This window comes from Acinonyx jubatus, chromosome B1, assembly GCF_027475565.1.
Source record: "Acinonyx jubatus isolate Ajub_Pintada_27869175 chromosome B1, VMU_Ajub_asm_v1.0, whole genome shotgun sequence".
NCBI lineage: Eukaryota > Metazoa > Chordata > Mammalia > Carnivora > Felidae > Acinonyx > Acinonyx jubatus.
Window position 1 is genome coordinate 170,818,190 of NC_069382.1, and position 15,914 is coordinate 170,834,103.

The 15,914-nt window shown below is 39.3% G+C and overlaps 1 protein-coding gene across 2 annotated transcripts in view; it reads right to left on the reverse strand.

Moving 5' to 3' along the window:
• The window catches only part of NWD2 (NACHT and WD repeat domain containing 2), a 179,423-nt gene that overhangs the window by 79,722 nt on the left and 83,787 nt on the right, over window positions 1-15,914 (reverse strand). Inside the window, exon 3 of one of the 2 annotated variants that reach the window (XM_015076960.3) lies at window positions 9,076-9,192. In XM_015076960.3, the coding sequence (XP_014932446.3) occupies window positions 9,076-9,192 (117 nt within the window). Of the gene's footprint in view, window positions 1-9,075; window positions 9,193-15,914 lie in introns of those variants that run through there. The other variant, XM_053217468.1, reaches the window with a different exon arrangement.

The following is a 15,914-nucleotide window of genomic DNA, read 5'->3' on the forward strand; positions in this document are numbered from 1 at the left end:
ACCTCCCCTCTGGAAACTACCAGTTCTCTGTATTTAAGAGTCTGTTTTGTTTGTTTTTGTTTTTTGGGTTTTTTGTTTTGTTTTGCTGATTTGCTTGTTCAAATTTATTTAAAATTTTTTTAACCTTTATTTATTTTTGAGAGAGACAGAGACAGAATGTGAGTGGGTTACAGGCAGAGAGAGGGAGACACAGAATCTGAAGCAGGCTCCAGGCTCCGAGCTGTCAGCACAGAGCCCAACACGGGGCTCGAACTCACGAGCTGTAAGATCATGACCTGAGCTGAAGTCAGATGCTCAACCAATTGAGCTACCCAGATGCCTGTTCAAATTTATTTTAGATTCCACATATAATTGAAATCATATAGAGAAGATATTTTCAAATGACACCTATGACAAAGAGTTAGTATCCAAAATTTATAAAGAACTTATAAAATGGAACACACAAAAACAAGTATCCAGTTAAAAAATGGGCTGAAGACATGAACAGACATTTTTCCAAAGAAGATATCCAGATGGCTAACTGACATGTGAAAAGAGGCTCAGCATCTCTCATCACCAGGGAAATACAAATCAAAACCATGATGAGATATCACCTCACACCTGTCAGAATGGCTAAAGAAAGGGGAACCCTCTCACACTGTTGGTGGAAATGCAAACTGGTGTAGCCACTTTGGAAAACAGTATGGAGGTTCCTCAAAAAGTTAAAAATAGAACTACCCTAGGATTCAGAAATTGCACTGCTAGGTATTTACCCAAGGGATACAAAAATACCTATTCAAAGGAAACATGCACCCTGATGTTTATGACAGCATTATCAATAATAGTCAAATTATGGAAAGGTCCCAAATGTCCACTGACTGATGAATGGATAAAGAAGATGTGGGATGGATACACACACACACACACACACACACGCAATGAAATATCAGCCATCAAAAACAATGAAATCTTGCCATTTGCAATGATGTGGATGGAGCTAGAGAGTATTATGCTAAATGAAATAAGTCCAAGAATGACAACATGATTTCACTCATAAGTGGAATTTAGGAAATGTAACAGATGAACAAGGGGGGATAAAAGAAGCAAACCATAAAACAGACTCAACTAAAAAGAACACACTGAGGGTTGCTGAGTTGGGGGAGATGTTGGTGAGGGGATGGGTTAAGTGGGTGGTGGGTATTAAGGAGGGCACACGTTGTGATGAGCACTGGGTATTGTATGTAAGTGATGAATCATTAAATTCTACACCTGAAACTAATATTACACTGTATGTTAACTGGAATTTAAGTAAAAATCTGGAACTACAAAAAAAGGAAAATCATATAGTATTTGTTTTCCCTGACTTATTTCACTTGGCATAATGCCCTCTAGGTACATCTATGTTGTTGCAAATGGCAAGATATCATTTTTTATGGTTCATATTCCATTGTGATATCTATATATCTATATATATATTTCACAGAGTCTTTATCCATTCATTAGTGGACACTTGTGATGACTGTATATCTTGGCTGCTGTAAATAATGCAATAAAATACAGGGATACATGTAACTTTTTGAATTTGTTTTTGTTTTCTTTGGCTAACTACCCAGTGGGATTACTGGATTATACGTTCTTCTGCTGCTACACATCTTCTGCCCATTTTTAATGTTTATTTATTTTTGACAGAGTACAAGCAGGAGAGGGGCAGAGAGAGGGGGACACAGGATATGTAGTGGGTTCTGTGCTTACAGCAGTAAGCCTGATGTGGGGCTCAAACTCATGAACCACAAGGTCATGACCTGAGCTGAAGTCGGCCGCTCAACCAACTAGGCCACCCAGGTGCCCCTCCTCTGCCCATTTTTAAATCCTATTGCTTTTTGGTGTTGTGTAAAATCTTCATATATTTTGGATATTAATGCTTTATCAGATATATCATATGCATAAATCTTCTCCCAGTGGGTTGTCTACTTTGTTGATGGTTTCCTTTGCTGTGCAAAACCTTATTTCGGTGTAGTCCCAATAGTTTATTTTTGCTTTTGTTTCCCTTGCCTGGGGCACATATCTAGAAAAATGTTGCTAAGCTGATATCCAAGAAATTACTGCCTATGTTTGTTGTTGTTGTTTTTTAATAGGAGTTTTAGGGTTCCAGGTCTCACATTTAGTTCTTTAATCCATTTTGATTTTTTGCATATGGTGTAAAGAAAGTGGTCCAGTTTTCTGGGCACCGTTTTTTGAAAAGACTATCTTTTCCTCATCGTATATTCTTGGCTCCTATGTCATAGATTAATTGACCATATAAGTGTGGGTTTATTTTTGGGCTCCCTACTCTGTTCCATTTATTTATGTGTCTATTTTTGTCTGGGTATTGTATTTAGAAGAGCTGTTATTTATGGGTTCCTTTTCCTCTCTGTTAGGCAGGAGAAGAGGCTGATCATGTCAGTTGCAGTATTTGAACTGGGTGCAACTAGGTTGTAGGTTTAGTTGGATTCAGTTGACTTTGAATTCAAATGTGTCAATGGCAAGACTTGAATATTCATGTTAGGTTTCAGTGGACTTTGTTTTTCTAAACAGTAAGAGATTGTGGAAGAAGACCACTCTGCTTTTCCATCCCAGCTTTCCATTATTCCATGTTGCCCACTGAGCAGCACATGTCTCATGGAGAAAACTGTGTTTACTTTTCGCCCTCCTCCAAATGTAATGCCAGCTCACCAAGAAAGGACTTTTCTCTCTGGACATGGAACTTGTCTAATCATTGATATCTTCAAAGCTCTACTATCTCTGTAAAAACAGGATATTTATAATTTTTTAAGTGGTTGAAATTCCACTCGGAAACATAAGTCCTTTGGACTACAGTTTCCAATGAACACTTTTTCTTACCAATTAAGTTACACAGAGGTTGACTGCTCTCCTGTTCTCTCTTCGGTCCGTAATTCTTCTTACTGTGAAACCGTGCTTGAACTAAAGGAATCTCTTGGATTCTATAAACAAGATAACTAGCTTCCTTTTCAATAATTTTCAGTGTTTTCTCATTCTATCATTACTTGGGTGATAACCAGGTGATTTATTGGAACCCAACTGGAACCTATTCTAGAGCTACAGTTAACTAGTTGGTTTCAACTGGACAAACTTAATTTTATAAAAATGTCTTAAAAATTTTTTTCTAGAGGGAGTATGCAATTCAGGGTGAGGAGCAGAGGGGTGAGGGAGAGAGAGAGAACAGAGCTCAAGCAGGCTCCACGCTCAGTGCAGAGCCCCACACGGGCTCAATCCCATGACCCTGGGATCATGACCTGAGCCGAAACCAAAATCAGACATTCAACCAACTGAGCCACCCAGGTGCCCCTATAAGACTTCATGTTGAAAATCTAAGGCTTCAGATTAAGTTTTATTTAATTTTTTTAGGGAAGGACTTAAAAAAAAATCTAGATTGATTAAATGTTTTCCAGCTCTGATCAATGACTATTTTTCTATTTTTCATGTTTTGACTAGTAAACCTGTACCTATAAATGTGAGAACTAAATCATACACAACCCCTGCATATTTTTTTAAAGTACAAACTGAGACTAAGCACTTGTATTCTTTTTTCATGTTTCTATTTAATTTAGTATACCTAAAACGGTAAATCAATCATGGAACGGAATGTGGATAAAATAGTTTGCAAAGCTAAACTGTTGTGAGAACACATCTTTCAAATTCAGTGATTTCAGAACTCTCACTGTATAGTTTTCCTTCACTGAAAATTATTAAAAAACCCAAACGATCCCAAATCTGAAGCATCATGGCAGCTGGAGGAGAGTGGGGGGCAGGTGACAAGGAACGGATCCGTGTGCTGTAGGCTCCATTCAGTAGTGTCCCTCTGTGATGTGCAAATATGGAAAGGTTTCATTTTTACCAGTAACAACTATGGACCTTGCTCTGTCTCATCTTTATTCTTCTGCCTAGTGGAAAAACTTTAAATTACTCAATAGTGATCGATTTCTTGGTCCAACCCTTTCTTTCTGTTTTCGTATTTCTGTTTTGAAATTTAGCCCAGTTGAAAATGTCTATTTCCGAGCTTCCTTCTTCCCACTTTGTGCATAGTCTCAAGTGCAGCTGCCAGGAGCCGTCTGTGGTCGGCAAGAGTGCTCTCTGCAAGTACCACTGGTGCCAGTGACGGTAGTGTGTGTGTGTGTGTGTGTGTGTGTGTGTGTAGGGGTGGGTGGGGTGGGGTGGAAGATGGGTGTGCATCCACTTACGCTCAGGTCAGAATGATGGCAGTAGTTCTGTTCTTTTGGAATGCTTCTCTATCCAATGCTGACAGATTAAGTCTGTTTACGTCTGGTACCCCAGTGAGGATGCTATATGGACTATGGCTCCCTGAGACTTCTGGAAATTGACAAAGCACGCCGCATTCTCTTTGTCCCGACTCTTAAGATACGGGGAATGGCCCTCTGAATGTGAAGTCATGGAATCACCTCTTACCTGTCTCAGTCCGTGGTAACTGGAGCTGCCCGTATTGGCTGCACAGGCCTGGCTCGAATCCCCTAGGGTAGACTGCCAATGCCTCTCCCTCAGTAAATCTCCACATCACCCACTCTGGACCGAGGGAATGTAGCGAGACGCTGTCTGCATCTCCCACAGCTCTGACACCCTTGGCGGAAGCTCTTCTAATCCTGTAAGGAAGCTTCTCAAACTCCCAGTTCCTCAAGCCAACAGTTGCTTTAATGAACTTTGGCCAAGACATAGGCCTTCACCTAAGGTCTAGGGTCAATGCTGAAATGTCACAAGCAATTCTTTTGGGGTACTCCAAATTTGGAAGGATGACAAGAAAATGCTTCCTCTCCATAAACACGCATCACGAAGAGGGCCACGGATACGGGAACTCTGCTCAAGGGCATCCCCCCCTCCTTCATAAGAGGTTTTTCTGGACTAAGTGGGTGGGACAAGTTGTGGGGAAGATTCTGCTAAGCTTCCCACACTTGGTGGGGGCTGAGGCAACTCTCTGAAGATGAGGACTCTGGACTCCGGTGTAAGCTGTCTTCCTGTAAACAGTGCGGTCCTGGTCAACACCCCTCCTTGGGAGCAGGTCAAGGTCTAAGTAAATTCCAGCAAATTCCTATCCAGCAAATGAATATATACTCTAAATTTTACAACGTTTGTTAAGAATGAACTCAAAACCCCTATAACATTTGACTCTATTATCTGCTCTCTATTATCTGACGGTGTGAATCGAGTCTTAGTGCTTTTCTACATTTAGACTATCATCACCATTTTCAAAGGGAAAAATGTCCAATATTGCATAAATGTCCATTACGGGTAAAAGCGTTTTATTCTCACTTGAAAATAAATCCCACTTTATATCCCATCCTTATCCCATCCCTTTATCAAGAACTATCACATTTGGTTCCTACAGCAAACCTTTGATATTTGTTCTACGTTTGCTGTAGTTCACGGTTATTTCCCCATTTTATGGATGTGGTAATTAAAGCAGGGTGAGGTTAGTTAACGGCTCTGTCAGAACCAGGGCTCTAACTCAGGTTGCGAAATACAAAGTGTGGCCTTTTCCCACTGTGTGTGCTTTCCTACAAGAAAATGATGTATTCTCAGTATGACAGGTCTCCTAAGTGGATCCTCTGAGAAACTGGACACGTGTGTAGGCACCTGATGCCATCCCATCCTGTGATCAAACATGTGCACAGACAAGTGTGGAGGATTAGCCTTCTTGACTGTACGACCTCAGGCCATATCCCAAAGGACTGCTTTTGGGAAAGGATGCTGGAAAGAGCCAAGCACATAGAACGTTTAGGTCCAAGTTCCCTTTGGGTCTCAGTTCCCCGGGTACTTAAAACGAGCTTTGTTTGGTTGCAGAATTTATCTGCATCTAACATAAGGCTAGTATTTGTGAAGCCTTTGAAAATACACAAACTTTGTCATTCAGCAATAGCGAATTTTCCTGCCAAAGACTTTAGCACTAGGGGGAATAATATGCCATGGGCTGCAAGCCACAGGGGTCATGAGGACTTCTAGAAGTAACGCAAGGAAGCATTGGGCAAGGAAACTGGAGCTCAAAGGCGACACATGCACGCCTGCTGTTACCATAGTTACAACAAGAAAGGCCATAAGAGACGTACTATATTTCTTATAAGCAGGGAGAGAAGTCTTGCCTGGTTTAGGATCACTGGGGTGAGTAATCCTGGCTGTATCCACAGGGTTTCATCCTGGTTCCCCTGAGTTTCAACATGGAACAGGAGAAGGGATAAATCATTTGTTTACATTCAATGAAGCTGTTCCTATGTTCTCTCATTTAACCTTTATTCTCAGAACCTGCTGAAGCTGGCAGTCTTTCTTCACTTCCCTACCAGCAAATTGTGAGAATTAATGGCCGTGGCTAATTTTAGTAGTTTGGGTATGATGCTCTACAGGGAGACAAAAAAGGGGGGGGTTGTGGAGAATGTCCCTCTCATTCCTGACTTTTCTGAGGCTGAATCAGGACAGCATAACAACCGTGATTCCCCAGGGCGGACCTCCCCAGTTGGGCTTTCCAAGCATCACGGAACCTGGTCTAACTTGTCTTCCACGGAGTCTCCTGTACAGTACCCCTACCTCTCCTTTGATGACAACTTTCTTAATGATGCTCTCATTGCACTCTGGGCCGGATGATTTCATCTTTAGACAGTTTTGAGAGGTAACAGTGATACAACACTTACTGCGGATTCCGGATATGAGACACTACAAAGTGCTCTGGAATGTCATTTCATCCTCAGAGGGACCCCAGGAGACAGAGAACTATTATCAGCATCATCCCCATTTCACAGATAAAGAAACTGAGGCTGAGGGTAGTAAAGAAACTCCTCCACTGTCAGGCAGCTATGAAATGTCAGAGCCCAGGGATATGCGACCGCCCCAAACCAGTGAGTGCTGTATCTTCCAACTTCTTCACCTGGAGCTGAAGCCTGTCTTCTTGTTCCTTCCAGCTGCCGGTCCTAATTTTGTCCTCTGAAGACCCATGGAAAAGGTCTTAATTCCTCTTCCCCTACTAAATCTTCAGATATCTTACATGGCTTTCAGGACTGTCTTGTTCTGTTCAGACCACAGGACACTGTTGTTAGATGTCCACTCTTCAACCCCTTAAGTCATGTATTTTCGTTTGGCTTCCTGCATTAGCGCTCTAAGGGGGCTCCCTGCTCTGCCCTCTATGTTACACCTGGCAGCCGTGGTGGGCCTTAAGAGAGGTTAGGTCACTTCAGTCTTCTCAAAATACTCTCTGGCCTCTCAGGTCATTGGAAGCAAAATCTCTGCAGCCAACTTCAAGATGAGCAAGCCCAAGATCATCCTGTCCTCCCCCCTCTTGCTCATACTGTTCCCTGAACATGCCAAGCATGGTCCCAAGTCCTTTCCCTGGAACACTCTGCTCTGGAAATATACCTGGTTCTTTCCCGTCCTTCCTCCTATCTCCCCTCACAGGCACTACCCACACCTTAGCAGTAAGGCCTGTCTCCAACCACTCTACCGAAAATAACAAATCTCTCCCCTCATGGGTCTTCCCTCTTCTCCTTCCTTTTTGTATTCTTCTCCATAGCACTTATTATTTTCCTTATTTTCTTCATTTTTGCCTACCCTCTCCCTTTGGGCCCACTTAAGAATATTAAGCTCTCGAAAGGGCAAGGAGTTTTTTGGGTTTTTTTTGGTCTGATTTATTTATTTATTTTGGCAATTTATTCTTTATTTTATTTGTATGTGCCCAATAATTATTAAAACTTTTGAAAGTGGTTAGTTTTATCAGTCTTCTGCGAACACCTGGTGTTCATCCCAACAAGTGTCTTCTTTAATGTCCCTTCCTATTTAGCCCATCCCTACACCCACAACCCCTCCAGCAACCCTTAGTTTGTGCTCTATAGTTAAGAGTCTCCTCTATTTTGTCCCCCTCTCTGTTTTTATATTGTTTTTGCTTAAGGGCAGGGAGTTTTACCTTCTTAGTTCAAAACTAAGGTTAAATCATAAGTGGCAGACAAAATAACCATTTCATATGGGTCAACCCACCATATGCCCAGCACTAAGAGCAAGGCCTGGCACAGAAGCATTAAGTAGTTGGCAAATAAGTAAATAATTTATATACTGATACTAAAAATACTGTAGAACCTTTATGCACTTTATTATCCTCAGGAAGAACTTCACTATCGCGTGGCTGGATATCTGATATCATCTCTGTCTTCCTAATCCTTTGTGGAACTGAATATAAATAGAAATGCAAATAAATATTAAAAACTCTTGCTGACACACTAACTCTAGGCTTTTAACTGTATGATATTTTCTTTGAAGCATTCACTAGTTTCAGATTCATCTATCAGCCTCAACATCTCTGTGTTGAGAGGGGTAACTTCCATATCAATTGCTAAAATCTGTCTGGATTCAGGATAAGCTAATTCTTTCTTAAGCTAAATTAAGGCAGTGATTTGACACAATCACCTGCCAGAGAGTGACCCGCATATCATACTACCACTGTGTGTACATAGAAGAGTATGTATTCTTTGGAAAATATGTCTCACTTGAAAAACCTGTGCATTTGTAGCCTTTAATGAGCATCTAGCTGAAAATCACTCTGAAGAATTTTTTCCTCCCATAGGGCATCACTTTCTATTGGTGGATTTGACGTCCTACATTGGTTTACTTTAACAAATGTTTCAGTCAGTGTGTTAAACAAAACAAAACAAAACAAAACAACCTGCCAACAATTCTGGTGTCAAGAAAGGGAGACACTGATGTAATACATTATACCCTGTAAGGAAAATCGGGCTACTTACTGTACACGGACACAGTAATCCTTACTGCTAATCACAAGGTGTGGGGGAAACTGCTGTCAGACCCAAGTCACCCCTTCGATTACCACTGCAAATTATTCACCGTGAATTTGCAGTGCTGCTTATGGAGAAGCTGAAGGTTTTGTTCTCACACATTTAGGGCAAGGAGACAGTTTATAGTTTTTCAATAGGTAGAGAAAAGCCAGGATTTGTTCCTCATTCAAAATAACTAAAAGTCCCTTAAGAATCACAAACCAACAACAATTCTCACAGTCATCTACAATTTAATATAAAGCATTAGTGTTTTTATACCCACAACAAAACATGGACCTGCGGAAGTTTTCAAACACTCCTCCAGCTGCTTCATGCGCGTCTTCTGGAGCTCGGGGCTGTCCCACTCGTCTTCATCGATGCCCCAGTAGAGATCTATGACCTGGGAACCAATGGACGAGGCAACATTAGTTTACCTGCAGGAAAACTTAATTTCCCTTTATTCTTACTTACAGTGTTAAGCTAACGTGACTTTTAACTTTCCTCTTTGCAGCACGTTTTCCCTTAAGAGGGAAAATTATATTTAAGATCCAAACAGATATACTGTTTTACCCCATGATAGGTGTGCACACTGTAATGTCTTTTGTTCTTTATTATACTGTTGACATAGGCCCAGAGAAGTATGAAATGTTAACTGTCAGCAGAGGTTTTGTGGAACCAGCTTTTCCTTATAGTGAAATGGTAACAGGAGTTCAAAAACGTGTGGAAGCAACTGGGATATGGCAACCACATTGAGACAATTAAACAATAGTGTATAATGGTGCTGTGCATCTTAATATGAGAAGGGAAAACCATAATGGGCATTAATATATACTGACCTAGAGGGAAACATCTACATTTCTTAACACGTGTTTTTAGGTTTTATGTATTTATTTTTATCATGCTTTATTCCACGGGAATAGACATTTTGTTTATGTCTGTTTCATCTGAGAGCAGTTTGCCTTTCATCAATATATGTCTGAGAAACATGTATTGGAAACAATGAAAGGCGGTATGCCTTAATGAGAAGTGAGGATAATAGGATCCTCTATTTCCTTACTTCAAAGAGTATGAGGGAAGATGCTGAGAGTCTGAAAACTTCCGCAAGCACACTCTTTGAAAAATCTATGAAGAGCATTATGGGTTTCCTTCCCTTTACTCAACTGATGTTCTGCATACATAAGGTAAATGTTTCCAATTGTAGCTTTGAAGATTTCCTTTTTCTTGTTTCCCACAAGCAGAAAAAGAACCTCCCCTCCTTACTGGCTGTTTGTACGGCATTCACGGAGACGCAGGCACAGAGCGTGTGTCCTCCATGGTGCCCCAAGCGGACCTCAAGGGCTCGCGTACCTCCCGTCTCCTGGCCATGGCCCTGCATGGGTGTGTCTGCACCAGTTCTTTGTCTATGTGCATATGAGTTTTTAGATGGCTGACAAAGATATAACAACTTCTTAAAGAATATTCTGTTTTATGATAAATGAAACTATCATATATTTTGGGGGTTCTTCCCTTTAATCTACCTTACAAAGTTTAATCACAGTATTAAGGAAGGAGTCATCTGAGATGATAACTTCGGTGTCCTGTATGAGAACCTATAACTTTGGCTATTTAAAATTAAATATAAATTAAAATTAGTTCAGTCTGAATACTCAATAGCCACATGTGGCTACCGACCCTCATGTTGGAAAGCACAGATACAGACTACTTCACCATAACAGAAACTTTAATTTGGCATAACTGTAAATTACTGAGATTATTAGAACAAGACATTTTTGGCCATCTACCAATAACTTGTCAAACACACAGATCTGCAATGTGAATGCTGACACTTAGTTGTACCACGCACAGATTAACAGTCATTCAGAGAGCCTGCTTTCCATCCTTTTGGCTGACACTGTTTGGACATATGTGAGGAAAGGTCTGATTTAGAACAAATGAAGAGAAAAAGAAATGGTAAATATAAAGGTTGATATAACAAATGCTATCAATATATACCTGCTCTCCTCTCATCTTTAAATGACATAAAATTATATAAAATATAATTGGATATGTAACCTATATAAAAACAGTCCAAAAAGGGAATAGAGTTATAAAGAAGTATGCTAGCTCAATGAAATTAAGTTGGTATAAATCATACATAGATTCTGAGAAGATGGGTCTTAAAATAACTATGAGTAACAAATATAGTGAAAAAAATTATTAAAGAAAATATTAAACCAATGGAGAAAATCAGTGAAACCAAAAGTTTGTTCTCTGAACACAGTGGAACAAAACTTTAGCTGCATTAAAAAAAATACTCAAAATTACCAAAATCACAAGTGAAAGAGAGGCATTACTACTGACCTTATAGAAATAAAAAAAGGATTATTAGAGAATACGACGAACAACTATATGCCAATGAATTAGATTACTTAAATGAAATGGACAAATATCTAGAGAGAGACAAATCACACAGACTCAAGACAAAACAGAAAATATGAACAGAAATGTGAAAAGAGATTAAGTAGGAATTTGAAAGAAAAGCATAGGTTCAGATGGATGCACTGTTGTGAACTCTATCAATTCTTCACAGTCTTCCAAAAATTAGAAGAGAGAACACTTCCCAACTTATTCTATGAGACCAGTGTGACCCTTGTACTAAAGGCAGACAAACATATAAGAAAATGACAGAGCAGTATCTCATGAATATAAAACAAAAGGAGAAGATTCTAGAATACTCAAATATATTCAAGAACACTTGAAAACCTAATCCGGCAGCATGTAAAAAGTATTACACAACACAACTAGGTGGTATTTATCCCAGGAATGCAAAGTTGGCTGAGCACCAGTAAATTAACTAAGGTGATGCACTTTATACCAATAGAATAAAGGGAAAAAAATCAAATGATCAATCTTAACAGATACAGAAAAAACATTTGACAAAACCTAACACCCCATTATGATAAAACACACAAAAAACTAGGAATAGAAATTAACTACCTTAACCTGAATAAAGGGCATATACTAATAGCATCCTTAATAATGAAAACTCTGCCCTCAAGATTAGGAACAAGGGAAGGATATCCATTCTCACCACTTCTATTCAACACTTTCCTGGATGTTCCAGTCAGGGCAATTAGGCAAGAAAAGGAAATAAAATGCATCCAGATAGGAAAGGAAGAAGTAGATCTATCTTTATTCATAGATAACACGATCTTATATATTAAAATCCTAAGAAAACCACTAAAAGTGTTGGAACCATTGAGTTGAGCAAGGTTGTAGGATACAAGATCAACATACAAAAACCAAATGTACTTCTGTACACCAGCAATGAGCAAACAAAACAGCAACAGAAAGAATAAAAAACTTAGGGGACAGATTTAACAAAAGAAATGTAAAATTTACACTCTCAAAATTATAAAACACAACTGAAAGAAATGAAAGATGATCTGAACAAACTGGAAGACATCCCAAGTAAATGAACTGGGAGACTTAAGATGGCAATACTCCCCAAATTAATATTTAGATTCACAGCAATCACTATAAAACCCAAGCTGGCTTACCTACAGAAGTTGACATGTTGATCCTAAAACCCAGCATATGGGAATTCAAGAGCTATTAGCAATTTAGCTATTCAAGAGCTATTTAGCTATTCGAGAATAGCTAAAACAACTTGTAAAGGAAGAACAAAGTTAGAGGATTCTCACTTCCAGATTCAAACTTACTACAAAGGTGCAATAATTAAGACAGTGTGATACTGGCATAAGGATATTCAATGGAATAAAATAAATCCTCACACTTCTGGTCAACAGATTTCAACATGGGTGCCAAAATAATCCAATGAGGGATGTATCATACTTTCAACAAAAGGTACTGGGACAACTGGAGATCCACATACAAAAGAATGAAGTTTGACACCCTACCTCACATCATATACAACAATTAACTTGAAATAGATCACAGACATTAAGAATGAAAACTAATTTTATAGAAAACACAGGAGTATATTTTTGTGAACTGGGATTTGACAATGGTTTCTTAGATATGATAGCAAAGTACAAGTAACCAAAGAAAAAAGGTGAGAAGTTGGACTTCCTCAAAATCAAAGTTTTGTGCTTCAAAAGATGCTGTCAAGAAAGTAAAAAGAGGGGTACATGGGTCTCTCAGTGAAGTGTCCAACTCTTGATATGGGCTCAGGTCGTGATCTTGCAGTTGTGGGATCGAGCCCTGTGTGGGGCTCCACTCAGCATGCAGCCTTCTTGGGATTCTCTCTCCCTCTCTCTCTCTGCCCTCCCCTGCTCGTGTGCACTCACTCTCTCTCTCTCTCTCTCTCTCTCTCTCTCTCTCTCAAAATTAAACATTAAAAAAAGAGAAAGAGGACCCTATATGATAATGGAATTGCAGTTAGAATACATAAGGAACTCCAACAGCTCCATCAGATGACAAGCTGATCGAAAACGGACAAAAGATCTGAGTACACGTTTCTTCACAGAATTTATAGATTGTCAATAAGCACAGGAAAAGATACTCAACATCATCAGTCATCAGAGAAATGCAAATCAAAACCACAATGAGATAATGCCTCACACCCACTAGGGTGGCTGCCATTAAAAAGACTGATAACAACAAGTGTTAATGAAAATGTGGAGCAGTGTCCTATGTTGCTAGTGGGAATACAAAATGGTGCCGCCACTTTGGAAAAGAGCCTGGCAGTTCCTCAAACAGTTACACAGAGTTACCACAGGATCGAGCAGTTCTCCCAGAGAAATGAAAACACACGTTCACACAAAAACTGATATTCGTAGCAACATTATTCATAATAGCTAAAATGTGGAAACAGTCCAAGTGTCCATCAAGCGATCAATGTGGAAATATAATGTGGCATATCTGTAAATGGAATATTATTTGGCAATAACAAGTAGTGAAATACTGATGCTACAATATGGATGAGACTTGAAAACATTCTTCTAAGTAAAAAGTCAGTCACAAAGGAATCCGCTATATGATTCCATGTATATGAAATGTCTAGCACATGCAAATCTACAGAGACAAAAAACAGTTTAATGGTTGGCTAGAGCAGGGAGGGAGGGGAACAGGCCAATTTGAGAGTGACAGCTAAAGGGCACAGGACTTTTGTTTGAGGTGATGACAAGGTTGTAAAATTGTAACGCTTACACAACTTTGACTATACTAAAAAGTGCTGAATCACACACTTTAAGGGGGACGATTTTGTGGTTGTCATCTCAATGACACTTTGTGCATCCATTTAGTACTGTGATTTTCTACAGGTCTTCCGTCTCCTACTCACAGTAGAACCGAGAGCAACAACAGTAGATGTTTAAATCAAGCGCCTACGATTTTAAGAGTCAACAATAAAATCTAAATAAATACATGTGGAACAAATGACCAGGGTATGAGTCAAAACAAGGATTTCACTTATATCTTCAAATAGAAGCCTAAGGGACACATGATTTATCTGCCACCAATGGAAGTCTTTTGTAGTAAGTTTTGCCTATTGACTTTCTTCAAGTTTGGCCACCATGGCCCTCATCCAGGGCTGTCTAATGCCACGTCTCCTTACTTTGGTCACTTTGTTTAAATGTTCTCCTGCTTCCAGCTTTTCTCCCTTAAGTTATTCTTTCTCAAACGTCTTTATGGGCAGAAAATGATGAAAAAAGATAAAATCAAGCAACCATGAAGGCAGAGAGGAAATAAATAAAGGAAACATCCAACTTATGCAACACAAAACACCATTTTAGGCAGGCAAATCTGCCGTCTATTCGCATGATCAATAACTGGCAAAAAGTGGTTGGAATCCAAAGTGCCCAACAAGACAAGATTTATTATATACTTACAAAAATTAGTTTAGCTTTTAGCCTAATGCCCAAGCACTGCAGACACTGAATCTAATTTACTATTTATTGGAATACTAACTTGTTGACAGCACATTTTATGTGCCTTTACTTATTTCATCATGAAATATAAACACTCAGGAAAGTAATTTGATTTTATCTTTTTGTACTTAAAGCCATCTAACTTGCTTTAAAATATTCTTAGAAAAGCTAATTTATCATGATTCTAATGTGCTGAATTGGTCTCAAAACAAAAAGCCAGCAGATAAAGGCCCTAACAAATTTGGCCACTCGAATCAGACATAACCATTTAAATACCAAGACTGCCCAGCAAACACAAAGCAGCCTGTAAGAAACCAAACGTAACCTTATGATTTACCAGAAAAAAGGTCAAATTGGCATTTACCATGGCTTCACACTATCATTTCTTCAGAAACAGGCTTTGAATTGAAATATTTTCCAAAATAGATTCCTTCTCGATTTTCCCATGCTATCACATGACGCTACCTGAATGCAAGACAAAAGTGTAACTACAGAGACAGTACGGCCGATTTTGGTTTTGAATAGACACAGTACTGAAACGAAGGCTGTTTCTCAAAGTTATTATAATGGGAGGCTACCTGTTCATGCCAACGATTCTGCCACTGCCCAGGGCATTTCCTCTGCAGGAACTGTCTTATTTTATATTGAAAAAACCTCTTGTCACTCTACTGTTAGATTTGTTTTTATTAAAAATGGTATTTTCCAAGCCTTATTGGCCTTTACATTGTAAGACATGGCTTTGAAAAGGCCTTAAGCTCTTTCAAAAAAATCAGACCTATCCTTAAAGGGATTAAAATCTGCCACCACTAAAAATATTCAAAAGAACACACAGCAGGTCAGAAAGTTTTGAACAAGGGCAACATTATGGTGATATGGACATAACTTCCAAGGTCAATACAGCACTCATTTGATTTTGATTTAGTTGTGTCTTGTTACTAGAATGTTCACCTTGCAGGAGAATGTAAACAGGGAGGAGTCTTAAACCTCAGACTAGGTTCGCCAGAAACTGGGGAGGTACGGTTTACAGGTATGGTAATTCTCGCTCTGGTTAGAAGGACTTCCCTAAGATGCATAGGATATAAGAAAAACAACCCTCTTCAGCTCTGCATCATCCACGGCCACCCTTTTACTAGAACTATAGCAAGTCTTGACTTTAGGTCACCTCGCAATTATTCTCTTGGTCATGACATATAGAACAAAGATATATGGGGACATGACTAAGATGGGACTTTTCTGGGAAAGTCAGGTGCTA